Source organism: Vombatus ursinus, unplaced genomic scaffold (genome assembly GCF_900497805.2).
Source record: "Vombatus ursinus unplaced genomic scaffold, bare-nosed wombat genome assembly UNPS02000749.1, whole genome shotgun sequence".
NCBI classification, from domain to species: Eukaryota; Metazoa; Chordata; class Mammalia; order Diprotodontia; family Vombatidae; genus Vombatus; species Vombatus ursinus.
In genome coordinates this window covers 21421588-21447118 of record NW_020940527.1, presented here as the reverse complement: position 1 = coordinate 21447118, position 25531 = coordinate 21421588, and the positions used below count along the sequence as shown (strand labels likewise).

Here is a 25531-nt window from a genome sequence, read left to right as displayed (position 1 = left end):
TGGCACAAGTATAGAGCATGATCAGCCACAGACACACAGAGTTAAAAGAAGACCTGAGTTTTAATCATACCACAACATTTTTCATTCTCTATTTCTTCATCTATAAAATAGGAATAAAGAAGCAGGTACTTTACAGGGTTATCATGAGGATCAAAGGAGATAATAATGCATGGAAAATACTTTGCAAAACAGTTATTTAATACTAGTCATTATTTATTAATTGTGTTGTTGCTGTTAAAAGAAAAAAGATAACTTAATTTTAGCTTGGAGAACCCTGTTTAGATTTTATTTGATGCCTTTATCAGGATTAGGTATTTCATAGCCTTGGCTGTAGACGTAAAAAGCTATTAGTCTGCCTTTATCAGGGAGAGGCTTTCTTGTCACTGCACCATACAAGTTGGTTACAATCATTAATAATTTCTTATTGCAATGCAGCAGAGAAAGCCCTGCCTTCAGAGAAAGCTGTAAACAGAAGGCACCCACCACCCATAAAGTTTCCTAGATATTGGAATGAACCTATACCCTTGAATCCCAATGGCTTTTCAATCTCTTTGAAACTCACCTTGAATTTAATCAATCTTTTGGGAACAATTTTGAGCTCAATTTTCCCATTCATCCTTTCATAAGCAATATTTATAAAATGTCCCATGCATGATGCCATTATTAAGCACAGTGCCAGTTTGCCAGTTATAATTACTTCATAAATATATATCCTAATGAGACACTTTAAAGGAGCTAGAGGCAGAGGGAGATGTGGTTAAGTTTAATTAGATACATTATCACATATAAATAAGAAAATGCAGAAGAATGAAAATAAAATACGAATATTTACTGAAAACAGGCACAGGCTTTTACATGTACATCTAGTGGTGGGGGAGGGGGTTGTGTTGAGAAATAACATTGTGTTTCCCTTTCAATCAATCAAGTAAGCAAGCAAGCAATAACTTTTTGTTAAATTTCTACTATATGTCAGGCACTTTGCTAGACACTAGAGATACAAAGAAAAAAATTAAATACTCTCTTTCCTCAAAGATGTTATACTTATCTGGGAAAACAAAATGTATATATATATATATATATATAGTATATACATATGTGTGTACACACACACACGCACACACACACACACACATATATATATATGATACAAAGAATAAGGACTGGTACTCTAAGTTCTTTTGGTATAGGGAATTCCTGGATGAGGGAATTCCCTTCACCAGGGAAGCTAAGTATCTTCTCTGTGACTTGCAGTGAACATACAAAACCTAAAGAAAATACAAGGTAATTTGGGAAGGTACCAGTATCTGGAGGGATCAGGAAAAGCCTCATGCAGGAGGTTGTGCTTGAGCTACATTTCAAAGGAAAGTAGGGATTCTGCAAGCTGGAGGGGACAATGAGTATGTCTCTTTTACTGGAAAAAAAAGCTCAGGAGATTTCAAGGTAGGAAGGAGACAAAGATATCTCTAATAGACTTGGGGGGAATGTCAAGATTGAGTGAAAGTATAGTGTAAGATGGGTAAGTAGACAAGGTAGCAAGGAAGAAAACGTGCCAATCCACTTGAAACTGGTATATTGTCCATTAAATAAAGGTAGTTATTGAATGGAACAGGTATGTAAAGACCACATGTGGTAAGCCCCATGTTTTACCTTATATTGAGTGATTCTTCTGTGATTCCTTTCCCCTTTAAGCCGGGTTGTAACGAACGAAAGCTACACAAAAAAGAAGAAATATTTGAATGTGTATTAGAGCTCACTAGTCTTCCCTCCAACTTTTGATATTTTCAGAACCTTAACATGGTGACTACAGAATTTTCCCTGTACCTCATTTCTTCTTCCTATTTGGTACACATATACCCTGGAATAAAAGGGTCTCCCTCTCTTTGCCTAACATCTTCCTCATCACATACCCTCATCCCAAGGCATTGGATACCATGGCTGTATGAGGATTCAGCCCTCCAAAGAAGCAGGGCTCAATTCCATCAAGTGGTTAGCGATTGTAATGCCTTGGTTGGTTTAAGACTATAGGATTACAGTTTGAGAATTAGAAGGGATTTTGGAAGTTATCTATTGCAACTTCTTTACTTAATAGCTGAAGAAACTGAGGCCTACAGAGGTGAAATGAATTATTCAAAGGAAACAGGTAATCCCAAGCAGTAGAGCTGAGATTTAAATATAGGAATTTTGGGTTACCAAGTCAGTAGTTTTTATACAGCATCACTTAATATTTCTCCTAAGGGAAGAGAAGCAGCCTCATTGGTCAGGACATCAATACCTTCTCCTGTCTAAAAGCCACTCCGTTTTCCAGTGTATCCAGGCATGTGGCTGTAATGCAATGGAGAATACGAGATAGGAGGGGTGCAGGGATCACAAGTCTTCATCCTCTAGGCACCCTCAAAGTGAAAATTCTCTTTCCAATGGTGTTCATGGACACAAGGTTGCAACTATTTACAAAGTTAAGCCATGTAAATAGAAAAAGGCTTTAGGCAAGATGAATTTTATGCTAGACTGAACTTGTAGCAAATTCTCAGTCACAATTTTTCCTTTCATTAAATACCTTAAAATTTCACTTGGTACATTTCAGCTACTTTGGCAAACAAGAGCAAAGTTTTAACACTGCACCTTGCATGGTACAATTCTCAAAGCAAGTTCTATGTTCAATAAAGATTATGTACATGAGGGATTAGGTACTCGGACATTTGTACTTGAGATAGAACTTTCCCAAGATGCCTGGATAAAATCAAGTGAGCTCTAACATGTGTTAGTATTATAATTATGATTATCAGTATTATTGTTGTTGTTGTTGCTACTTCTGCTTAGAAAGGATTTCATGGATATAGAGACCTCCCCTTATTACAACTCCCTTCATGACGTAGATGTGAATCAGAAGCTTATCCTAATTTATAGTCTTAGAGAGATGTCTGGGGGCACTGGGAGGTTAAATGATTTGCCTGTGATTATGCAACTAGGTGGCTCAGTGGATAGAGAGCTAGGCCTAGAGTTATGAAGACCTGGGTTCAAATCTGTCCTCAGACATTTATTAGCTTTGTGGCCCTGGACAAGTCACTTAACCTCTGTCTGCCCCAGTTTTCTCATTTGTAAAATAAGCTGGAGAAGGAAATGGCAAACCACTCCAATATCTTTACCAAGAAAGCATCAAATAGGGTCATGAAGTGTCAGACACGATTGAAAATAACTCAACAACAACAACAATAAAAATGCATCTAGTACATATTACAGGCAGGTCTTGAACCTGGATGTTTCTGACTTTAAAGCTTTCACTATGGGGAGAGAGACAGAGAATCTGTGTTGAATCCTGGCTCTGCAACTTACTCTCAGTAAGACCTTAGGCAAATTGCCCTCTCTGGACCTCAGTTTTCTCCAACTCCTTGCAGTTCCCATCCAGCTCTAAATCTATGATATTTCAATCTTGTTAATTACAGAAATACTGCATATATATATATTATATATAAATATACATATACACACATACACACACACACATATATATATACACATATATGTATGTGTATGTGTGTGTGTCAGGGAGAAAAAATTAACTAGATGTTCATCACTGTGGACAATGCAGATGACATGAGATAATGTATGTTCTCAAAGCAGTCTACTTTGAAATGAAAAAGGAAAACAGGATAAAAAATGTCAGTATAGAAGTGGGAGACAGCATCTGTTGTTTGGAATTCTTTCAAATTAAAGACTTAATTGAAACACTTCATATAGACAAGAGAGATTTGAAAGGAAACCTGCATTTAAATGATGTGAATTAGATTTTTAAAATGAAAGCAGTTGATATTTGAGAATAAAGAAATAGAATCTGAAAGTCTTAGTGCCAGAAGGGATCTTAATTAACCATCTAGTTCATGTTTTTTTCCCCTCAGCTGGGGCTTCTCTTGACAACTTCCAGACCAACCACAGGAAAATAGCCAACCTAAATCCCTAAGACTGAAGTTTGAGGACATTTCACACTTTTTCATCATCGACAGAGAAGAGGAATGATAGCTCATCTCCCTTTCACTACTTCAACCCATGAGTTTATTGCTGTTATCCAGATCAAAACTCCCTCACACCTTAGGAGGAGATAGTTGCAAAAATTGTACCACCTATTGAACAATCTTCTAGTGATGAGCCTCTCCTACCTTATGGAGGATGGGGGGGGAAGGGAGGAAGGGGTGGGGGGCGCAGGGTACTGCTCAAATGATAATCTGTCATGGTCTGCAGGAAATTCAGGCTTATTTCCATGCCAATATGAGATGTCTGAATGAAACTTTGGGTCAGGTTGCCCAACATTGTCGTGTCCCAAATGGCCATCATATACTTGTGGTCAGTCTTCCCCCAGCCTTCACCTCTTCTGGCTAACTTCTATAATGTCTTTAACACTCTCTTTCCCACCCTCCACACGGATCTAATTCCATAAACTTTTAACCCAGTCATTACCTCTTGAAGGCTTTGCTCCTGTCACTGTTGTGGAAGACAAGAAACTTGGAATAACCATTTCTGAAGAAGATTTCCAAGGCAATCTCCTATTTTAAAAAAAAAAATTTAGTTTTTACTGACTTTATTGATATCTAGATGATGAAAGAAGAATGTAAGCCTCCTGAGGGCCAGGGCTGTTTTCATTTTTGCCTTTGCATCCTCAGCACCCAGCACAGAGCTAGAGACAAAGTGGGTGCTTAATAAATACTTTTTAAAAATGTGAATTATTGTCTTTGTATGAGTAGTATGTGTCACTAAATACTAATTTAATTGAATTGGATGAAAGAATATGGGGACAAACACATTTTCTCTTTCCATGTCAAAGGGATGCTCCTTAGTCTAAGATTAAATGAAGTAACATTTATATAATACTTTGCAAACTTTAAAAATTGCATAAATGCTGGCAATTATTATTAGTATAATGGGAGTCATGACAAATAAAAAGGAACAAGAGGAGTTATTTATGTAATTAACTTGCATTTCTTACCAGCTGGTTTTTGTTATGTTAGTCCCTATATAGTTCTATGAGGAAACTTTCATTAAAAAATTTTTAGAAAATATTTTTAAAATATTTAAATATTTAAAAAAATGTAAAATGTTTTAAAATATTTTTCATAAAATACTTCACCAAATGCCCATTATGCACATGGAGCACAGGGTACATAGCAGATCAGTAAATAAAACTCAAAGCCTTTCACCAGGGAAGCATAATGTGGCTTAATTCCCAATTTAAGGTGACCAGAGTAAATGAATTGTCCAAGGACAAGACACATAGTTTAAGCTTTGAATCTGGTCCAATGTTTGGTCTAATGAAAGCATTCCTTTATCTAGACATGAGAGTGAGACATCAATTTGGTGTCACTTCCAACCTGGCCATATTTTGTGAGGATAAACATCCCTGATTCTACTGATCATCTCCAAGTTGTATCTAAAAATAGCCATTGTTTTTATGGGCTGTTTCTGTCAAAATGAAGCAGGGGATTCTTTCTTTCCCTCTACCTCATCTAATAGCTAAGTTCCCCTGGGCCAAATTAAGGACAGCTTGATGTAAATCTCTTGACCATTACTTGGTATTTCCAAAGTTCCTTATTCTATTTATGATAATAAGACTCAACATTTTTCCCCAAGTAGCATGATCTTGTAGACATTTTTGGGTGGGGGTATGAATTAGCTCAATATGGCTTAAAGCATATTCCAATCCTTTTAAAAAAAAAAAAGAGAATATTTGTACAGCATACTTTTTGGCCCAAATGGCCTATAATATTTGACTCTGAGAGCCAAAAAGTGGCATTTTGTATTTCTTCTTACATTCCAAAGAGATAATATAATGAATTTTTGTTTTTACATAATAGTCATTCTGGATATACATATACCCAATGAGCCCTAATGTATAATCCACCAACCAACAAAGAAATGGATGAATAAATGAATAGTAAAAAACAAAGTTAAACTATCTAATAGAATGATTTCATTTATCAATGTATGTACCAGTTCGTGAGATTAGTACACCCCTCTCTACCAACAGAAGGAATTACTTGATATTCAGCTTCATTCTAGTAGTCTTTCTTTTGCTTTATTGTAGCTCTGATGTTATTTCCATGAGGAAGAGTAGCCATAAAAATGGTAGAACATTCTCGCAGTGCTAGCTTTCACTCCTACCTGAACTCCTCTAAGATAGATGGGCTTAAGATAACGTCAAAGCATTGCTCTGTCTATGTCAGGATGCAGGGATATGTTTAGTCATCAATTTCTAGGCTGACTAAAGTTGAATTCTTCTTTTATTCTGCTTGCAAAAGAAAGCAACTTTATATGGAAGGCGATAGTAGGGAAGGCTGAGATTGTTCTAAGAGATGCCAGCGCTTTGTTACATGCTTAATGTACTGAGTCACAAGCTTGAAGATAAAGAGTCTATGTGTCTCTTAAGGTAGTATTTTTGAGAACAGTTATTTGCTGAGGCAGAGAGGTAGGGGCCATTAGATTGTCCATTAGATAGATAGTCAGCTCTTTCACTAGATTGTAAACTCCTTGAGGGCAGGGACTGACTTTTGTCCATTTTTGTATCCCCAGTGCTTACACAGTGCCTGGTACATAATAGGCACTTAATAAATGTTTATTGATTGCTTATTTATTGAAAAAGGGAAGTCTCTCCCTACTTCCATGCTGCCTCTTAAGAATCTTTGAGAGTACATAATATGGAAGTCAGGATCTTTCTAGATAGATTCCTCTACTCCCATTATTGGGAACTGAATCCAGGTAGCCATAGCCAACTGCCCAAGAAAGTTTTTAGGGAAGGACATCTAACTAGCATTCTCAAAACAGTCTTTTATTTGCCAATATGTAGCTGGATCAGGGACTAAGAGCGGCAATTTTTGAGTCAAATGGTCTTGTCACAGGGGGAAAGTTAGCTGATATCTGAGCTGGAATTATGATGTACCAGGACATCTAGGACTATGAGACTCTGCCTGGGCAGTGAAGAAGTTAGTTCTAAAAAAGCATTCATAAAGAATTACGGAATCAGAGTTTCAAAATTGGAAAGGACCTCAATTCATCTAGTTTAATTTATATCTGAGTAAGAAACATTGCTATATCCAATCCAACAAATAATGACATAGTCTTTGCCTGAAGATCACCAGGGAGGGAGAAATCCCACTACATCCCAAGGCTTCCCATTTCACTTCGGCATTGCTCCAACTATTAGAAATTTCTTCCTGACATTAAGTATAAATCTGCCTGCTTTCAACTTCTATTCATTACTTCTAGTTCTGCCTTCTGGGGGCCAAGCAGAACACAGCTAATCCCTCTTTCACAGAACAGGCCTTCAAATACTTGATTATGGTTGTCATATCCCCTGTGTTTTAGGTTAAATGACCCCAGTTCTTTCAAATAATTCCAATGTAGCATTCTTTGTTTATTACTTAGATCAGGGTAATCAAAGTAGTCCTTTGAAACCTGGGGATATTTAAAATAGTTGAAATTTAAGAGCTTTTTTCCTCTAACTCACTGTTTTCATACTTGTGGTATCCTTGGCTGGTACATACCTGTAGCAGAAAGCGCATCAGATGTATCTCCTTAATGTCACTATAGGAATATCGATTGCAAGTGTAATGATCTAAAGGCCGGTCTTTGCTGCACATATTGAAAATAAATGGATCACTAATACTGGGGAAAAACAAACATAAAAATAATTTTATTAAAAATAAAACAAATGGAAAATAAACAAGTTGGTTCATCTACAAGAAAGTTTGCTTCATGGGTTGTTTTCTAAATTTAATATCATACATAGGTAGGGTAGTTCAGTATTAGCATGTGGTGCTAACAAAGTGGAAGATTTGGGTTGAAACCTTAGTATAGGCTGGTCTGTAAAACAAAGGAAAAAAATAATAGTCTATAATCAAACAAGTGTCATACTGCCTTTGCTACCACTTCACTTTCTTAAGTACAATATAATCTCCTTAAAGTGTAAGGGTTTATTAAAGTATAAATTAATATAATTGAACAATTAACAGCAATTAAAATAGAATCTGGCCTTTAATGGCTTCAGAGACAAGCCTTACTTCAATATTTCTGATTTCGGAATACTTGCCCCTGCTCAGCCGATAAGTCTTGCTCATGACCTAGGAATTCATTCATTTTCTGTCTCTCTATTTCTCTTTGTCTCTCTGGCTCTGGCTCTCTCTATCCCTCTTTGTCTCTGTCTCTCTGTCTCTCTCTAATGAACCAAAAAGTCTAATGAGCCAAAGAGTCTACATCCTCTGCTTAGCTCAATTCTATTTTTTCCAATCCTAGCTGGGAATTGCTCTGAGTTGCCTTAATCATCCAAGGGAACAGTAGCTCTTGAACTAAACCAGTCTATTTCTGGGCCCTGGTTTGGACAGAATAGCAGCCAAAGCCTAGTTCTCTAAAGCCTCTGAGCCACCAGCCTAAGTTAGTCTTCAGCTTTTATATAAACCTCCAATTAACTCATTGCTTATTCTTTATTTTCTACCCAGAATTCTGGGTTCTTCTTTCACTCTAACCTGTTATTTAGATAGATCCAGTCGTTCTCTATTGGATGATTGCTTATACGTTAACATATATGGTTACTTAGCATGTATACACAAAATGACATGCTTTATCTCTATCATAGGTATATGCATCACACACATACCCACAATTCTGAGAATTGGAAAGGGCAGGAGTAGTGCAACTATTGTTATCTTTCATACAATCACAAAAAGGACCCAGATTCAAACTGCTTTATCCTATCCTTAGACATAATTGGAGATGAACATGCCATGGGATTGTAGATGGCTGGTCAGTGGGGTAAGCCCAAAGTATATAAAACTAGGAGTCTAGCTCCTTGGAGGGGTCTGGGTGATAGTATATATCTATAAAGATGGAGTCCAAACATAATGGGTCAATACAGGGAGAATCATGAAAATACCCTCAAATCAAAAGCAAATATGAATTTCAAATTTGGACCTTCTATGGCAGGAGGAAGGTAGTTTACAAAAAAATGAAATCTAAATAGACAGGCTGAGGTCAGCAGCAGAATATTAAAACCAAGTAGAAAGTGACAAACAAGAAGAAAATCCAAGGAAGCTAGCCAATGCCTATGTCCAGAGATTCATAATAAGTAGAAGGAATAGGCCAGGATGGCTGAGGACATTCCTCAGGTCCTGTGTATTTTGAAGATGAATGCGAGCTTTGCCTTCATTTCATCTTTCTTGTTGGATTTGAGTAGACAAAGGCAAACAGATGTTGCTGAGTACCAGAGAGAGGGTTTATTTTATGACTTTCCAGCTGCAGATGGCAGAGAAGCTGAACTGAACAATAGAACCTCATAGGTCCCTAATGTCCCAATCTCTATGAGTCTGAGTTTCTTCATTTGTAAAGTGGGTATAATAATATTTTCACTATCTACCTAATTTGTTCTGGGAATCAAATGAGATAATAGAGGTAAGGTACTTTGTAGCTCTAAAGTGTTGTAAAATGTTATTCTTACTGTCTTATCTAACATATAAGGAAATAAAGAGGAAACCTTTGGAAAACCCAAAGGATTATGATATAAAAGAATAATCTTTATGCAATTTCACTTAGTGTAAGTAGGGCATTCTCCAGGACTGATGTCCCAATTACCCAGTGGATTCTTTTAATAATCATATAGGAATGTCTAACTATTATGAATGTACATATTATTAAATGGTTTCTAAAAGAACTGTTAGGGCAGCTAGGTGGTGCAGTGGATAAAGCACCGGCCCTGAAGTCAGGAAGACCTGAGTTCAAATCCAGCCTCAGACCAAACACTTGACACGTACTAGCTGTGTGACCCTGGGCAAGTCACTTAACCCCAATTGCCTAAAAAAATAAAAAAAAATAAAAGACTTGTCATACATTGTTTAATTTGATCCTTACAGCAACCCCCAGTGAGATAAGCAGTATGGATATTATTATTAGTTACACTTAGCAGATGCCTTATCTGATATTACATTACTAATAGAAAGAAAAGCCAAGATTCAAACCCAGGTCTTCTGATCTCAAATCTAATCTCTTTCCTCTACACTAAAGATGAGCAAAAGAGAAAAACCACATAGAACTGCTAGAGAATTTTCACATTCTATATGAACTATATCAATATGCTATGGAGAAGCTATTTAGCTAGAGAAGGAAAAAAAATTCTGAAATAGATATAATTGTATGTCTGGCCTCAAAGTGATTGTCACAAAAGTGAATCAGAATTGGGGTTTTGCCTTGTATAATGTTATTAGTACAACCATGTTTGGACCTCTTTGTGAATGTCATCTTCTGGGGCTTCAAAAAAATAAAATGAGTTCATTTCCCTTGAGGGCAGTAAGTTAAAAGGAGCAGATGTGTCCATGGCTTTCCTTATGTAAGCTGAAGCCAGATTTAATTGGCTGTTGTTCACAAATCTTTGCCATGATTGGTTGTCATGGTATCACCAAATAAACCTCTGAGATGGCTTTACCTATTATCTTCATCGAGTTTGCTAACAGTAATGCTTTTTATTCTACTATCCCTGGAGCATATAATTGGCATAAGTGACAACTATGAATGTAGCTTGGACACAGCTTTTATCAGAACTGGTGCTAGGAGACAATGGTCTAAAACTATTAACTTCTGCCATAAAACACATTTGCTCTAAAAGAGTTCATTGGCTCATAAGATAATAGATTGGATAGCTTAGATTGCATAGAAAAAACATCAAATCCACTACACTGTTAATGTGGTGGTGGTGAATTCAAGATTAAAGAAATGAACCTATCATACCCAAATTCAAACAGCTTCCCTATCTTCATGATTTATATAAAAATATAAGAAATGATGAGAGTAGATCAATGTACAATCAGGGCAAGAATACTTAAAATCTCCTAGAAGTCCATTAGCAATGCTGTCCTTGATGGAAGAGGCAAAATCTCTAAGTTTCCTAACCAAACTTGGATAAATTTGATTATGCTCTTGGAGAAAAGGTGCCCAGTTCTTAAAGATTTCATTTCTAGCAAGTTTGTTTTCATACGCTTAGAAACAATGGAATGGACTATAGATTCAGTCATTTGTTCTGGTTAGAGAGTATCTCAAATGCATTGTCTTTGAGAAACTCGATAACATTTTGACCATCTTCCTAAATTACAATCACCTCTTTAAGGTACATTGGGTAAAAATGATATCCTAAAAATAAAACTAATAAAAGTTTCTAGTCACATTAAAAAAATGAGTATACATTTTTATACTCCTTCCTACCTGTACTTTGAGAAATTGAATTTCCATTCATAATGTTTATCCTTTATTGTTGCAGATTAGATGAACATCTGTATTTGGCAATTTAATTTCTATTTAAAATCCAGAAACAGCCAATTTTGATCATTATTAGATTCATCTCATAAATGTAATTTGTCTGATCAAGAAGATATCATCTAGCATTAACTAGATTTAAACCAGGGCTGGAAAGTGAAACAGTAGCTTATCCCAGTCTTTACCTGCACATGCTATTTCTACAGCTAGAGTAGAGAATGCTCATAATATTTTAAGAAAGCCAAGTCTACAAACCCATTTTCAATATTGATCAGTATTAATAAAACATGAGCAATAAGATGGTAGGAGTGCGCCAAGTATTAATTACGATCCCTACTGCCTTGGAGAAACACAGGACTTTCATCAATTGGGTATAGCAAAAGACCTTTTTAAATGAATGTTCTGTATAAATAAAAGATGGAGATTAGAAAAGAAGGGAATACCAAACATCTTCAAGCACTTCTGAATCAAGGTCTAGGTAGACTTGATTCCCTCCCCTGTCCCATTTCCCCATTTCCTTCCATTCTTCAGTTCCTGTTCCCTGCTCTAGGCTAAAGAAGTTACAAAAATGGACTATTTAATGCCCACACTCAGTGGTCACACTGGTTGAAATTGGTCTCCAGTAATCAAGGTTCAGAGACTGGAAAATATTTACTATTTGAATAACCTGGAATTTCAGGTTTTTTGTTTTTTTATGAGGCAAGAATCAAATTTTGCTGAAAATTTTTGTGTGGCTGCTAGCCATACAAACCTTCAAATAATTTGATAAATATGCCTAGGAATTAGAAGCAAAAGACTCTTTCAGGTTTTAACTAACATGAAGGCACATGTTGTAGAAAGGTAAGGTGCAAACTAGAAAAAAATAAATCATGAATTATTACTGTAAAGACATATGATTGGTTCCCCTCTGTCCCAGTTCCCCACGTCTACTCTGTCTAGCTATCAAAAATCAGTTCATCTTTCAAGAGTCAATTCCAATCCCACCTTTTTTGTGAAGCCTTCTGATGTACCTAAGTCAGACACTATCTCTCATCCTTGAAGTCTTAATATGGATACCACACATCTGGCCCTGATATGTGCATATGTCTTGATTGCAAGCTCCTGAAGGAAGTGACCATGTGTTATATGTCTTCCTCTCTTGAATAGCACAGTGTTTTATGGTTAATAAAAAAGTATTGAGGCTGTTGCTGATGTTGGTGAGGAGACTAAATGCTAAATGACTATTCAACCAAGAAATCTGAATTTCTTCCGCCGTCAAGGCACTTTATAAGGTGCTAGAGAAATAACAACAAAGTGAACCAAAATGTCCCTGTCCTCAAATCTGGGAGATATTAGTACAAACACATGGAAATAGGAAACAGAATGCTGAGTTTGTGGAAGAGCTAGTAGTATGGGAGAGAGGTACTGTACAGAGATTCTTATCTTTCATTGTTAATGTGCCAAGTTAGAGATATTTTTTGCTTTCTCAGACTAACATCAAATACCTTTTGTGGGGGAAGGGATTTAAAAAATGGATAGACAGTTTAATTTTCAGTTTAATTTTACTTACTTCATGCATCAGATATTCTAAACCACAACAGGAATGTATATAATGCTCAGTTTCAGGAATAGAGAAAAATGAAAAAAAAAAGATTCTCCATTCCTAGTTATTATTTTGGTGAGTATGTGGGAGTCCTCAAAGTTATCCCATAAGCTCATTTCTTATCTTCCAGGAAACATTCATGATAAAACCTCTGAAATGGAATTCATTTAATCTGAAAATAAGCTAAAGAAAGGCTGCTCTTTACATTGTGATTTATTTTACATCAGAATGGGTACCCTAAGTAACTAATTAAATTTCAACTATGTAGAAACTACAAAAATGTTTAGTAGATTAACAGTTCTAGGGCAGGTAGGTGGCAGCCATAGTGCATAGAGTGCCACGCCTCGAGTCGGGAAGAATCATCTTCCTGACTTCAAATCTTGCCTCAAACACTTAGTAGCTATGTGAACCGGGGCAAGTCCTTAATTGTGTTTGTCTCAGTTTCCTCATCTCGAAAATAAGTTGGAGAAGGAAACAGCAAATCACTCCAGTATCTTTGCCAAAAAACAAAAACGAAACAAAAAAACAAACAAAAAAACAACCAAATGGGGTCACAAAGAGTCAGACACGACCGAAATGACTGAACAACAATAACAAAAGAACAAAAGTAAATGGACAGCGCGAGTCAGCCTGGCCCTAGATTCTCTCTTTGCAACCACTTGCAGTATAAAACTGTAGCAGGAGCCTACTGAGAAGACTCTGTGTGATCTCTGCCTTGGAAGAACATGGAGACTTACTTGGACAAGCAGTGTTTGGTACAGTAGACATCACCCAGGGGAGAAAGGGTGAAATTCTCACAGATGTAGAAATGTTTCTGGCCGAAGAGTAGCACCCCTTCTGATACCATGTGTCCTTGGACAATCACCACAGAATGCTTCACTGATACCTAGGAGAAAATCAATGAATGAATCAATTGAGAAACATTTTTAAATGCCTCCTATGTGCCAAGTACTGTGCTAAGCACTGGGGATACAAACAGAGGCAAAAGATAGTCCCTGCCCTCAAGGAGCTTATAATCTAATAAAGAAAAGGCAAGAAACCCAAATATGGTCATGATGAATTGAGAAAGTGAGCCAAGAAACCTGAATTTGAGTCAAGTTCCTTGTTCTCATGAGAGGAGGCACAACCCCTTATGGTACTTATTACTGTATTAGCTATCACTAACCTGTGATTCACAGACCCCTAAGTGGAAGCAGAGTTGTTACAAGGGTCTGTGGATCCACATGCTCACCAACCACACTAATGTGTCCATCTGGGAAATTTTTTTGACATTTAATAAAAGGTTTAGGTGGAGGGAGGGGGGAGGGGAGGGTCCAGATACCCGAAAAGGGTCAGAATTACTCTCTCATTTGTGTGGCAATTGACCATACATTGCTATGCTATCACGTAAATTTTCATGTGTTGTGTGATAGCCCTCTCCAACTAGTTTATATTCTCTTTATGCTGACATCTTAGCCTTTTTTGTATCTCTCATAATATTCAGCACATATTTGCACACTGTGCAGAAGCAGCATGCTATAACAGAAAGCAAATTCAATGTAGAGACAAAAGACCTTGGGCAGGTAGATAATGCAGTGGATAGAGCATTGGGTCTGGAGTCAAGAAAACCTGAGTTCAAATTTAGCCTCAGCCTCTTCCTAGCTGTGTGACCCTGGGCCAGTCACCTAACTTCTCTTGCCTCAGATGTCTCATCTATCAAATGGGGGATAATAACAGAGCCTGCCTTGCAGGGTTGTTGTAAGGATGAAGTGAGATAATAACTATAGAGTGCTTAGCATAGCCTGGCACATAGTAAGTGCCAGATAAATGTTAGCTATTATTATTATTACTTCTATTATATCAATCTTTAGACACTATCTGTGTGACCCTGGGCAAGTCCCTTACCCTCTGCTTGCCTCAGTTCCCTCAGTTGTAAAATGGGTACAACAATAGCACCTACCTCACAAGGTTGTTGTGAGGATTAGATGATATATTTGTACAGTGCTTAGCAAAGTGCTTGGCACACAGTAGGTATTATATAAATGCTTGTTTCCCCTCCCCAGTTCTACCTATAGTACTTATTTGAACTTCAACCCTCAGAAAAATCTCTGCATCTCTCTGAATTTCAATTTCCTTATCTGTGAAACAGGAATAAGAAGAGCTCAAATCTATCATCAAACACTTACTAGCTGTAGGACCCTGGGCAAGTCACTTAACCCCCGATTGTCTCTCTTCCCCAAGAAAAATCAGAGAAAAGCGCCACCCCCCCAACCTAATTTCTGTTACTAAGCATATGAGGGAAGAGTAAACATTCTGATGTGGTTTATTTTGGAGAAGACGAAAGGGGACCATGACATTTTCTACTGCAAATGACTGACTTCAGGACATTTAAGGACTAACGTGTGCTTAGCATTGGGGAAGACATGGGAAAAATATGGCCCTTAAAAGGCTTAAAGTTTTGTAGGGAGGTCAAAAACTATACAAATGGGCTGGGTTAGGTGATCACAGAGTCACCTTCTCAATTCTAAGCTTCAGTGTTTCGAGTGGACAATGTGGAGGGGCATCAAAACCACTAAACTTAGTCAAGGGATCTAGGTTCAAATCCTAAGTCTGCTATTTACTACTTGTATAATCTTAGACAAATTACTTCACTTTCAAACCCTGCAAAATGAGGGCATTGCAATAGATCAGAAGTTCTTAACTCTTTTGGTGTCAGGGACCCTTTTTGTAGTCTGGTGAAGTCTGTACACCACTTATTAGAATAATTATTTTAAATAATTAAAATAAAAGATATAGGGTAGTGAAGGAAATCAATTCTATTGAAAGAGTTATCAAAATATTTTCAAAAAAATAAGTGCAAGACCCAAAGTCAGAAAAATCTGAGTTCAAATCCAACCTCAGACACTTACTTGCTATGTGACCCTGAGCAAGACACTTAACCTCTGTGTGTCTTGGTTTTCTCATCTGAAAATTGGGGATAATAATAGAAATTAATTCCTAGGGTTGTTGTAAGGATAAAATGAAATATTTGTTGTAAAAATTTAGGAAACGCTTGATGCTTTCTTAAAGGTCTTTTTAATCTCAAATTATGTGAATCAACTCTAATCTAGAAGAATGTGAACCTTACTCATTTTGTAGACCAAACTCATGTTAAACTATTCTCTGTAGAACTCTCTCCAATTAGTTTGCTGTAAAGCTAAATTAGGGAAGATACCTGTTCCCTTGCCTTTCCTTTTTAAGGATTAATAAAATAATGTTGAAGAAGCATTTTAGGCTACATGAAAGGAAAGCAATGACACTCATAGAAAATTCCAACTACTCGTGCAAATGAAGATGGGACAAAGAAAGGCCAGAGAGAAGATATAAGCTAACCTCTCCAAGCTCCCCAGCCGAGTATTAACCATAAACATCTTTTCCCCCTTTTTAAGCAAAGGGCTCACCTACGTTTCCTAAGTTGCGGCATAGCCAAGAGTCTAGTTGTCCATAGTCAATGTCCTTAGTCTCCTGGTACGCTCTCAATGCCTTTTTGTCAAAGCCTCTTGTTGTCAAAAATTACCCTTTGGACCAGAAGCTCAAACATGAACACCTTGTTCATCTTAATCAGAGTCTTATCTTTGTGCTCTGATGCTGTCTTGGGGAGTTCTCTGAAGGAAGATAACATCCCTCGCATGGAAATTAAGTGACCAAAAGTCAGTGGGAGCTGTGCAGCCCTGAATTCTAGACCATATATTTTGGCATGAGGCCCTTCAGAGAACTTCATGCCATATTATCTTGAATAATTTTTTTCAGAGCTGATCTCTGAGAGCTTTTCTTTTGGAAGACTTAAGTAACAACCAATATAAACCTAACCACAAGAAAGATGCCTGGTGAGACAGATTGATCCTTTAGGGAAGGATAGGCATTTTGAAAATCTGGAACGTGAACCTAAGTGAATAGATACTTATTATTACATTTAAATGGAACATAGAATGAATTTATCTCCTGGCTATTCATATTCAAGATCTCCTTCTTGCCATGAGCCTATTGATCTTTTTAAGAGTTGTGAATGCTTGGTTTTAAAAGTAAAATATTTTAAGATAATAGTAATGGTTCACATTCATATAATATTTTATGGTTTGCAAACCATTTCACATAGTTTATCTCCATGGATCTTCACAATAATTATGTGAGATAGATTTTATTCTAATCTCCATTTTACAAATGAGGATATTGAAGCTAAGAAAAGTTTAGTGAGTTGCCTTGTGTAAAAAAAATCAGCTCTGCCATTACTATATGTGTAGTAAATAAGGACTCAGTTTTCCCTGGGACTCAATTTACTCAACTGAAAAAGAGGGTGATGGACTAGAAGATCTCCAAATATACCTCTAATTAGAAATCCATATTCCAATGAGTGTATGGTCCTAAGTAGTATATGATTCTGAATTGGTTTTTGTTGTTGTTGTCATTACATGTGTGATAACTATCCTTCAAAAGACCTGTGTTTGGAGTCCTACAGAGTCAGTGAGGCACAACCTCTCTAACAGTCTCCATAAGAAAACGCAATCATCAAGCCTTTCTGAATGGTGGTGGGATGGTTTCTTAGGTCTAACATTTGATTTCCATAGGTAGACGTACTGCCTTTATCCTTTAATTCTACAACTGGATATATTTTATGGGACAGCCAGGTGGTGCAATAGATAGAATCCTGGTCTTGGAGTCAGGAAGAACTGAATTCACTGTAATGTGGAGGAGGTAAGGCACGTTGGTGGTTAATGCGGGGGAAAAAGTCTTGGTGTGTTAGTGATCTACAGGCTCTACAATGGTCAAAATTGGGGCATGTATGCCCCCTCAAATGAATCCAATCTTAGGCTGCATTAATAAAACTACATTGAATAGAAGGAAACTAGCATCTCACAGTATTTTGTACACAGATAACATAAAGACTATTGTTTTCTGGACACTGTATTTTAAGAGGCTTGTTGATAAATTAACGTCTTTCCAGAAGAGTCTTACCAAGGTAATAAAGAAAATTGAAACTCTGTCATATAAACATGACTGATGTTGATAAAACTGGCAAGTTTCCTTACCTGGGATATAGGAAATTTAGAGATTGAATGAAGGATGAACATTGTTTTACTTGAATGAATGAGTGAAAATAAAAATATTTATTAAATGCTTATCATGCACTAAACATTATGCTAAGCCCTGAAGGTATAAATATGGAAATTGAAGTAGCCCCTATCCTCAAGAAGAGCACACTCTAATTGGGAGAAATAAAACATAAAATAATATTCAGCTGTAGGATGGTTGGAGGATTGCCTAGCTGAGTTGATGGCAAGGCATAGGGGTCTTTAAATTAAATTTAAAAAGTCAGGAAATAGTATCAAGGATCATCAGCACATAGAGATAAGACACATGGCAAGATGGAGGTAGTGGGAGAACAAATGGTAAGTAAGGCCTGATGATTAAAAACAGTATAGAATTGTTGATTTCCATCTTATCCAAGCCATGTGAGCAATCAAGTGGCTACATAGTCCAAACAAGAATCCATGGTATAGAGGATTAGTCTCACAGCCTCACTGTGGATCATGAAGGTGTTATGTTTAAGCAAGTGAAATAGACTCGTACCTATAAACTCACTTGGAGAAGGGTGATGAGCTCCCGCCAGACGCTCCAAGAAACGTGCTAGAGCCAGACAAATCTCTAGGCGTTCCCTGGGCAGAACTCTGGATGGAATTCAGGGAGGCTTATTTCAGCCCAATAGAAGAATTTCTAACTATTAGAACTGCCCCAAAATAAGACAGGGTACCTCAGCATGTTCGCTATCATTGGAAGGATACAGGTAGAAGTCAGAGAACCACTTAGCAGAGATGCAGTAGAGGAGATTCACACTTCCCTTATGGATTTTTACATTCATTCAGCACGCATCAAGCACCTACTTTGTGTCAGGCATTGCACAAAGTGTTGGGGAAATAGAAACAAACAAAACAGGACCCTGCCCTCATGGAGCTTATTTTCTTCTGGGGGAGAAACAACATTTAAATACATAAGTAAATATGAAATAGGCAGCCAGATGGTGCAGTGTATTGAGTGCCAGCCCTGGAGTCAAGAGGACCTGAGTTCAAATCCAGCTTCAAACACTTACTAACTGTGTGACCCTAGACAAGTCACTTAACCCTGTTTGCCTCAGTTCCTCACCTGTAAAATGAGCTGGAGAAGGAAATGACAAACTACTTCAGTATCTTTGCTTAACAAATGTTTGTCTCCTTATTCAAACTACAAAATACAGTGCCCTCCAGATCCTTAACTATGGTGCTCCTCCTTTTCAGAAGATATGGAGGATTTTGGGTAGTTAGTCTGACTAGTGTCAGAGGAAGTAAGCTGCTATCATCATCATCATCACCTTCTTCTTCTTCTTCTCTTCTTCACCATCATTATTTTGAGATTTGGTCTCCTTATCTCACCAAGGCTGGAAGTGTGATGGCCACTCCTGGTCCTACCCCACTGCTGATCATCATTGAAACTTTGACCTCCTCTGTTTCCAGCCTAAGCTGGTTCTCCCCTATTTAGACAGCCTGTCAGCTTCTCAGTCAAGGCAGCTCGTCATATGGGTGCCAGACTTAATATAGTCACTCAATGAGTTTTAGCCTTACTGTAGCTCAGAATCCTCAAACTCAAACTATGTGAGGTAAACTCTTATTAATTGTAAGTGAGCCCAATGTGAGTTCTGAATGAGTGGCCAAGTCAGTTACTATGTCAGGTAGAGAATCAGAGAATCTCAGAGTTAGAAGGAGCTTCAGAGTTCATTTAATCTGACCCAAAAGGGAAGTATGAAGCTTTCTAATCTACATTATGCCCAATTAATGGTCATCCAACCTCTTTTTAAAGATATCTTCCATTGACTGGACCTTCACAACACTCTGAAGCCAACAGAGATCATGTCTCTATTACCATGTTCAAGGAAACACTTGTAGGATGAGATTTAACTGGTTGGGAGGTTGGCATAACTCTTTTGCTCTCAGTAATGACCATGATCTACAGGCTTTGGGGCCAGTACTGGATTGATAGTGACCATGCAAAACTCACGACATCAAGTCAGGAATCTGGATTCTTAATCCTAACTTCAGAGACATGTTTGTGTGAACTTGTGTGAACTCAAGCAAGTGGAGTCACCACTGTAGGTCTCAATTTCCTCATGTATAAAATGAGGAGATTGAGCTAAATAATTAAGTGGAACAGTGGATGGAGTGCTAGAACAAGAGTGAGGAAGACCTGAGTTAAAATCCAATCTCAGACACTAACCATGTGACCCTGAGCAGGCTACTTAGTCTTTATCTACCTCAGTTTCTTCATCTGTAAAATAAGGATAAGTATATTAGTATTTCCCAGGGTTGTTGTGAGGATCAAATGAGATATTTGTAAAAATCTTTGCAAAAATTAAAATGTTCTACAAATATCTACAGTCAGTATTAGACAATCTCTGAGGTCCCTTTCACTCAAACATTCTGTGATCCTGTAGAGTTGGAAAGTAGAGAAGGTATTCATCAATGCCACAGCTCAAAATGTGTGGGACTGAATAGATCTCTCAGTTGGGTAATGCAACCTCAAAATTTATTTTAGTTTTTTTTTTAAATCAACTTTTTTTTTTTTTTTGCAGAGAATGTATTTAATATTGTTCTAAGATCCGAGAGTAAAAACAATATGCACACTATAAAATCCCTCCACTGAGTTGTTGCCTGTGGCTTTAAGCCAGAAGCCCATTTTAGAGTGGACATACCCACTTCCAAGAAGACTTGCAATGAAGGCTCAATAGGACCAACGCATCACAACTGGGGCTGCTGTTAAGTGCCATGATAATGAGGCACCAGCCAGCCTGCTGACAAAGGCTCACAATTAACATATATTAAACAAACCTCCCCTTATGTCAAAATTGAACAGTTTTGCAGTGAAATGAGTCTGGTGCTTACTGGAATCATTAATCAATGAAGCAAAGGTGGCATACAGTAATTGAATAATTACTTTCCCAGGTATTGCTCAAAGCAGCTAGAGCTAGAATTCGCAGACAAAGAAAATTAATTCAAACCACTGCCATTTTCAAGTTCATGGTTTGTACATTTTTTCTAAGCCATGAAAAGGATTAGAAAAATGTAGCAATTTTCTGTGTAACTTGTAGTTATATCTTCTTAGGTAAAGCAAAGATTCAAGACATAATGACAAACATTTTAGGATTTTTAGGAGACTAAATGATCTTTCTAATGATATAACTTTACATATTTTTATAGCACAAAAATATTCAAGACATGAAAATTTTGTTATTTCATCAGTATGGAAAATTCCCAGTGTAGGAACAATCTCCACCAATGGAGATTAAATCATGTTTTGACTTAATAGACAAGTCCTAGGGTTTTGCCTGAGGCACATAGTAGAGTCAGAGGATCCAACTAGCATCAGAGGCTTTGAAGTAACAGGACCCAAGTTCTAATCCTACCTCTGACACTTAACTATCTGTGTGATCTTAAACAAATTGGATGGGATGGTCTATATAACTTCACAGGTCCCCTCAAACTCTGTTTCTGTGATTCTATGATCTTATGACTTGGGCAGGGTCATACCAACCATAAGTATCTAAGGTGGGATTAGAACCCAGGTTTTCCTGATTCTGAGCCCAAATTTTTTTTCCTATTTAATGTATTTTATTTTTCTGCAATTAAAACAATTTGAACACTTTTTTAAAAAAGTTTTGAGCTCCAAATTTTATCCCTTCTTCCTCCTTCTCCTCCCCTTCCTTGAGAAGGTAAGTAACCAGATATAGGTTATACGTGATTGCATATAAACATTTCCATCATAGTCATTTTGTACAAGAAGACTCAAATAAAAGAAAAAAGAGTGAAATAAAGTGAAAAACAGCATGCTTCAGTCTGTATTCAAACAATCTCAAAGGACTAATGATGAAGCATACTATCCACCTCCAGAGAAAGAACTGATACTGTTTGATTACAGACTAAGTCCACTATTTTAAATCCATTCAGGGCTGGGTCTAGAGTAAGGAAAACCTGAGTTCAAATGCTTCAGACAAATTACGACCTTGGGCAATTCACTTAACACTGCTTATCTTGGTTTCCTCATCTGTAAAATGTGCTGAAGAAGGAAATGACAAACCACTCCAGTATCTTTGCCAAGAAAATTTCAGATGGGTCACAAAGAGTTGTACACAATTGAAACAACTGAACAACAGAAAGCCAATTCCAAGATGGCAACCAAAAGGAAAAAAAAAAAGGTTCTGACAAGAAAGAGGCAAATTAACACTGGTGTCCAATGGATAGTAAATAGAAGAATGTGACATGAAAGATAAGGGAAAGAAGAAACTTCATCAGTGGTATCATATATCCATGGGGGGGGGTAAATAGAGACCTTTTGAAGAAACAATAGTATCTCATGTTTCAAAGAACAAGAAAGAAGATTCATAGGAGCAAGTAATTGGAAGGAACTCAGTAGAATATGTCTTGTGAGGAAAGGTACCATTTTCAATGTTGTCTCTATAGGCCCATTTTCTACTGTAGTGCCATTCAAACAGTAAGCCCTTAATAAATTCTTGTTGAATTAAACCACATCCTGTTAGCAGCCCAGGAGGAGAAAATATGTAGTAATTGTTGGCAGCTTATTGCTGACAGGTATGGAGGCAGCTTCACATAGACCTCATGTAGTTAATCAGGATATGTATTATTTTTCTAGAATTTGTATCTGAGATGTGAAAAAGAATTTGCCTAGACTTGTCAAGCCCACATCTTGCTATTGATTTCTGCTCATTCTAGTGGGAAGGAAATAATACAACAAAAAAAAAAAACAAAACCTGGGTTTGTAACTCCAGTGATTTTGAAATTCAGATTGTAAATTGAAGTCCTTCAGGTCATGTATAGTGTTTTTATTTCTTCTTCTATTTGACATTTGTGACTTCAAAAGAGAAAGGAACACATGGAAAGCAGAAATCTGGAGATAACCATTAGTGGCAAAGAAATGGATTTGCCTTTTTTTTTCCACCCTGGGTTAGAATATCAGAACAATTGAATTCTGGCAAGGGATGGAAAGTATCTCTCAAGGACTGAGAAGAATAGTTTTGATGCTGTTTAAGAGAACTTTACATTAAATTTTAAAAGAAAGAAAAAATGTCCCGATAAAAATTGAAAACCGGATACTGTGTAATCAGTAGTTGTCATAGAAAGAATAACAGTAGAAGACTTGGCCAATGATTATTACAATAAGGTACACAATAGGCTGCTAATAAGTGATGATTGATTGATTGGTTGGTTGATTCAAGCTATCTAGCTTTCAATCAAACTGGCCTACTTTCTGTTGCTCATAGACAACATCACATGGCCTATCCCTGTGCCTTTTCATTCATGGTCCATAGGGACCATGGCGCATTCTGGGTATTCCAAAATTGGAATTCACTCTCATTTAACTTCCACTTCTTGGAATCCACATTTAACTTCCACTTCTTGGAATCCACATCTCCATTCAAGGCTCAGCTTAGGAGTCACTTCTTACGTGACATCTTTTTGTAATGATTCCAACTTCTAGCGCAACCCCAGAAGTTACTATGTCTATGTTTCACTTATATTTTTTGCATTTCCTTATATGTGTACACTTTATTTCCTCTGGGAGAATATAGTCCCTTGAGGAAAGGGAACTTTTTTTGTCTTTATAATCACAGTACCCAGGATAGGGCTACACACACACACACACACACACACACACACACACACACACACACACATTATGTTGCAATATGTGTATGTGTGAGTATCGGGTGTTTAGTAAATACTTGTTAAATGAATTATTATAATAGGGTAAAGAGGTGACCAAGCATGACCTTGATTTAGTTGTCCACGGGCACACAACCAATCAGTCAATGAAGCAATCACAGTATTCAGTCCCCAAGTTCCTACAAGGTTAAACAGTCTGTGTATAGCTATTCTCTAGACTATTATCAATGGCTGCACCACCATCCTGCTTTTCTGGATCATGCCCAGCTCCTTCTTTTGCTGATGTAGTCTATTATCATTTATCATGATAAATGGCAGCAGCAGCCCATCTCACAGAAGCAGCTATTCTTCCAAAATGACTTATAAAGTATCATCCTGATCAACAGCAACAACAACAAGCAACAACCACAAAATACCCCAAGGCTTAAGATTTCTTGAATATCAAATAACTTACTCACACAGTATTAGAAATGAATTAAAAAGCCTGAGAGTAAATAAGGTAAAAAACCTTATTTACCACCTAGTCTAACTCATACCCTTCCTCCTCTAGAATTGCCTCTACAACATATCTGACATCTAGCCTTTTCTTCAAGATATCCAATGAGAGGGAGTCCAACCACCTACCAAGGCAGCACAGGCCCCTTTTGGAAGATTTAATTTCTAAAAATAAAAAGAAAATCCTCACATTAAATCTAAATGTGTATCTATGCAATTTCCATTCAGTGCTTCTAGCTTCCTTCCTCTCTACCCACCCCCACCCCCAGAGCTAACCAGAAAATGCCTAAACTTGTATCCACAAGACATCCCTTCAACTACTTTAAGACAGTTATCATGCCCCTTATCCTCCAATTCTTCCCTTCTCAAGGCTAAATATACCTAATTCTTCCTATCCAATCCAATAAACATTTATTAGGTATCTTTTATATGTCAGGCACTTGCATATGGCATGGATCTAAGGTCCTTCACCTTCCTGATTATCCTCACAGGATGATAGATTTAGAGGTGAAAGGGACTTAAATCCCTTCCGATTCTCATGTTCTATGATACACATACAGTGGATTTTGAATAAGTTATCCAATATGTAGAAAACAAACTTGGGATAATTAATCTTGTTAATCAGTAATGCTTTATAAATCTAGGTCTCTTTCCACTAAAGCTAAAATAGATTAAAACTAGCCTGACCATTTATCACCACATCTCTTGGTGAAAGTAAAGGTATTCTTAAAAGTGAATTTCATGAAAATTCAATTCAACTTAATTCAACTTTTATTATCTCCTACCACGTGAAAGGTACTATACTAGGTTCTAGGAATTAAAAAAAATGAATCACTCTCTGTTCTCAAGGTGGTTCCATTCTGCTTGGAGAATAAAATATGAACACAAGTAAATGGGGATGGGAAAAGAGGGGAGAAGGAAAAATTTATTAAGTGCCGACTTTGTGCCATAATGGGTGTATAATAAAAGAATATTGCCTAAGAGGCTGCCAGGCACCGTGCTAGACACAAGAAATGGAAAATCCTTAATCTCAAAGAGTTTGTATTCTAAGGCAGAAGCAAGGAGGGAACTGCATTCTAGACACAGGGTTTTACAGGTAGGTATTAAAATTTGTAGTCTTCAGAGTTGTAATTATGTCAGATATAGTTATTGGTTTGAGTTCAATGGAAATGTGCTGTACGAATTTGAAGAATGTGAACACTTCAGGGGAATTCATTATTCTCACTAATCAGCACTTATCTGTGTTTGTGCAAAGGCCGAGGTGTGAGGCGGAACGTTGGGGACAGGGAGCCCAGAGCGGTCCAAATCCAAATCCCCAACTCTTGACAAGAATCATTTCAATGTTTGCCAAAGTGACACCAAAGTGACTGGGCTTTTGTTCTACCAGGTGGAGAATCCAGATCCAGGATGGCACTTAAAAACACCCAGAAGGCAGCTTTGACAATGCTTACACTCA

The 25531-nt window shown here is 37.2% G+C and overlaps 1 protein-coding gene across 3 annotated transcripts in view; it reads right to left on the bottom strand.

The window, feature by feature from the left end:
* Nucleotides 1–25531, bottom strand: part of WDFY4 (WDFY family member 4) — a 365261-nt gene that overhangs the window by 125011 nt on the left and 214719 nt on the right. For all 3 annotated transcript variants that reach the window (XM_027859244.1, XM_027859252.1, XM_027859263.1), the window contains exons 43-46: nucleotides 13597–13745; nucleotides 7527–7647; nucleotides 4450–4535; nucleotides 1648–1710 (exon numbers count right to left, since the gene is read on the bottom strand). In XM_027859244.1, coding sequence (XP_027715045.1) covers nucleotides 1648–1710; nucleotides 4450–4535; nucleotides 7527–7647; nucleotides 13597–13745 — 419 coding nt within the window. The remainder of the gene's footprint in view (nucleotides 1–1647; nucleotides 1711–4449; nucleotides 4536–7526; nucleotides 7648–13596; nucleotides 13746–25531) is intronic.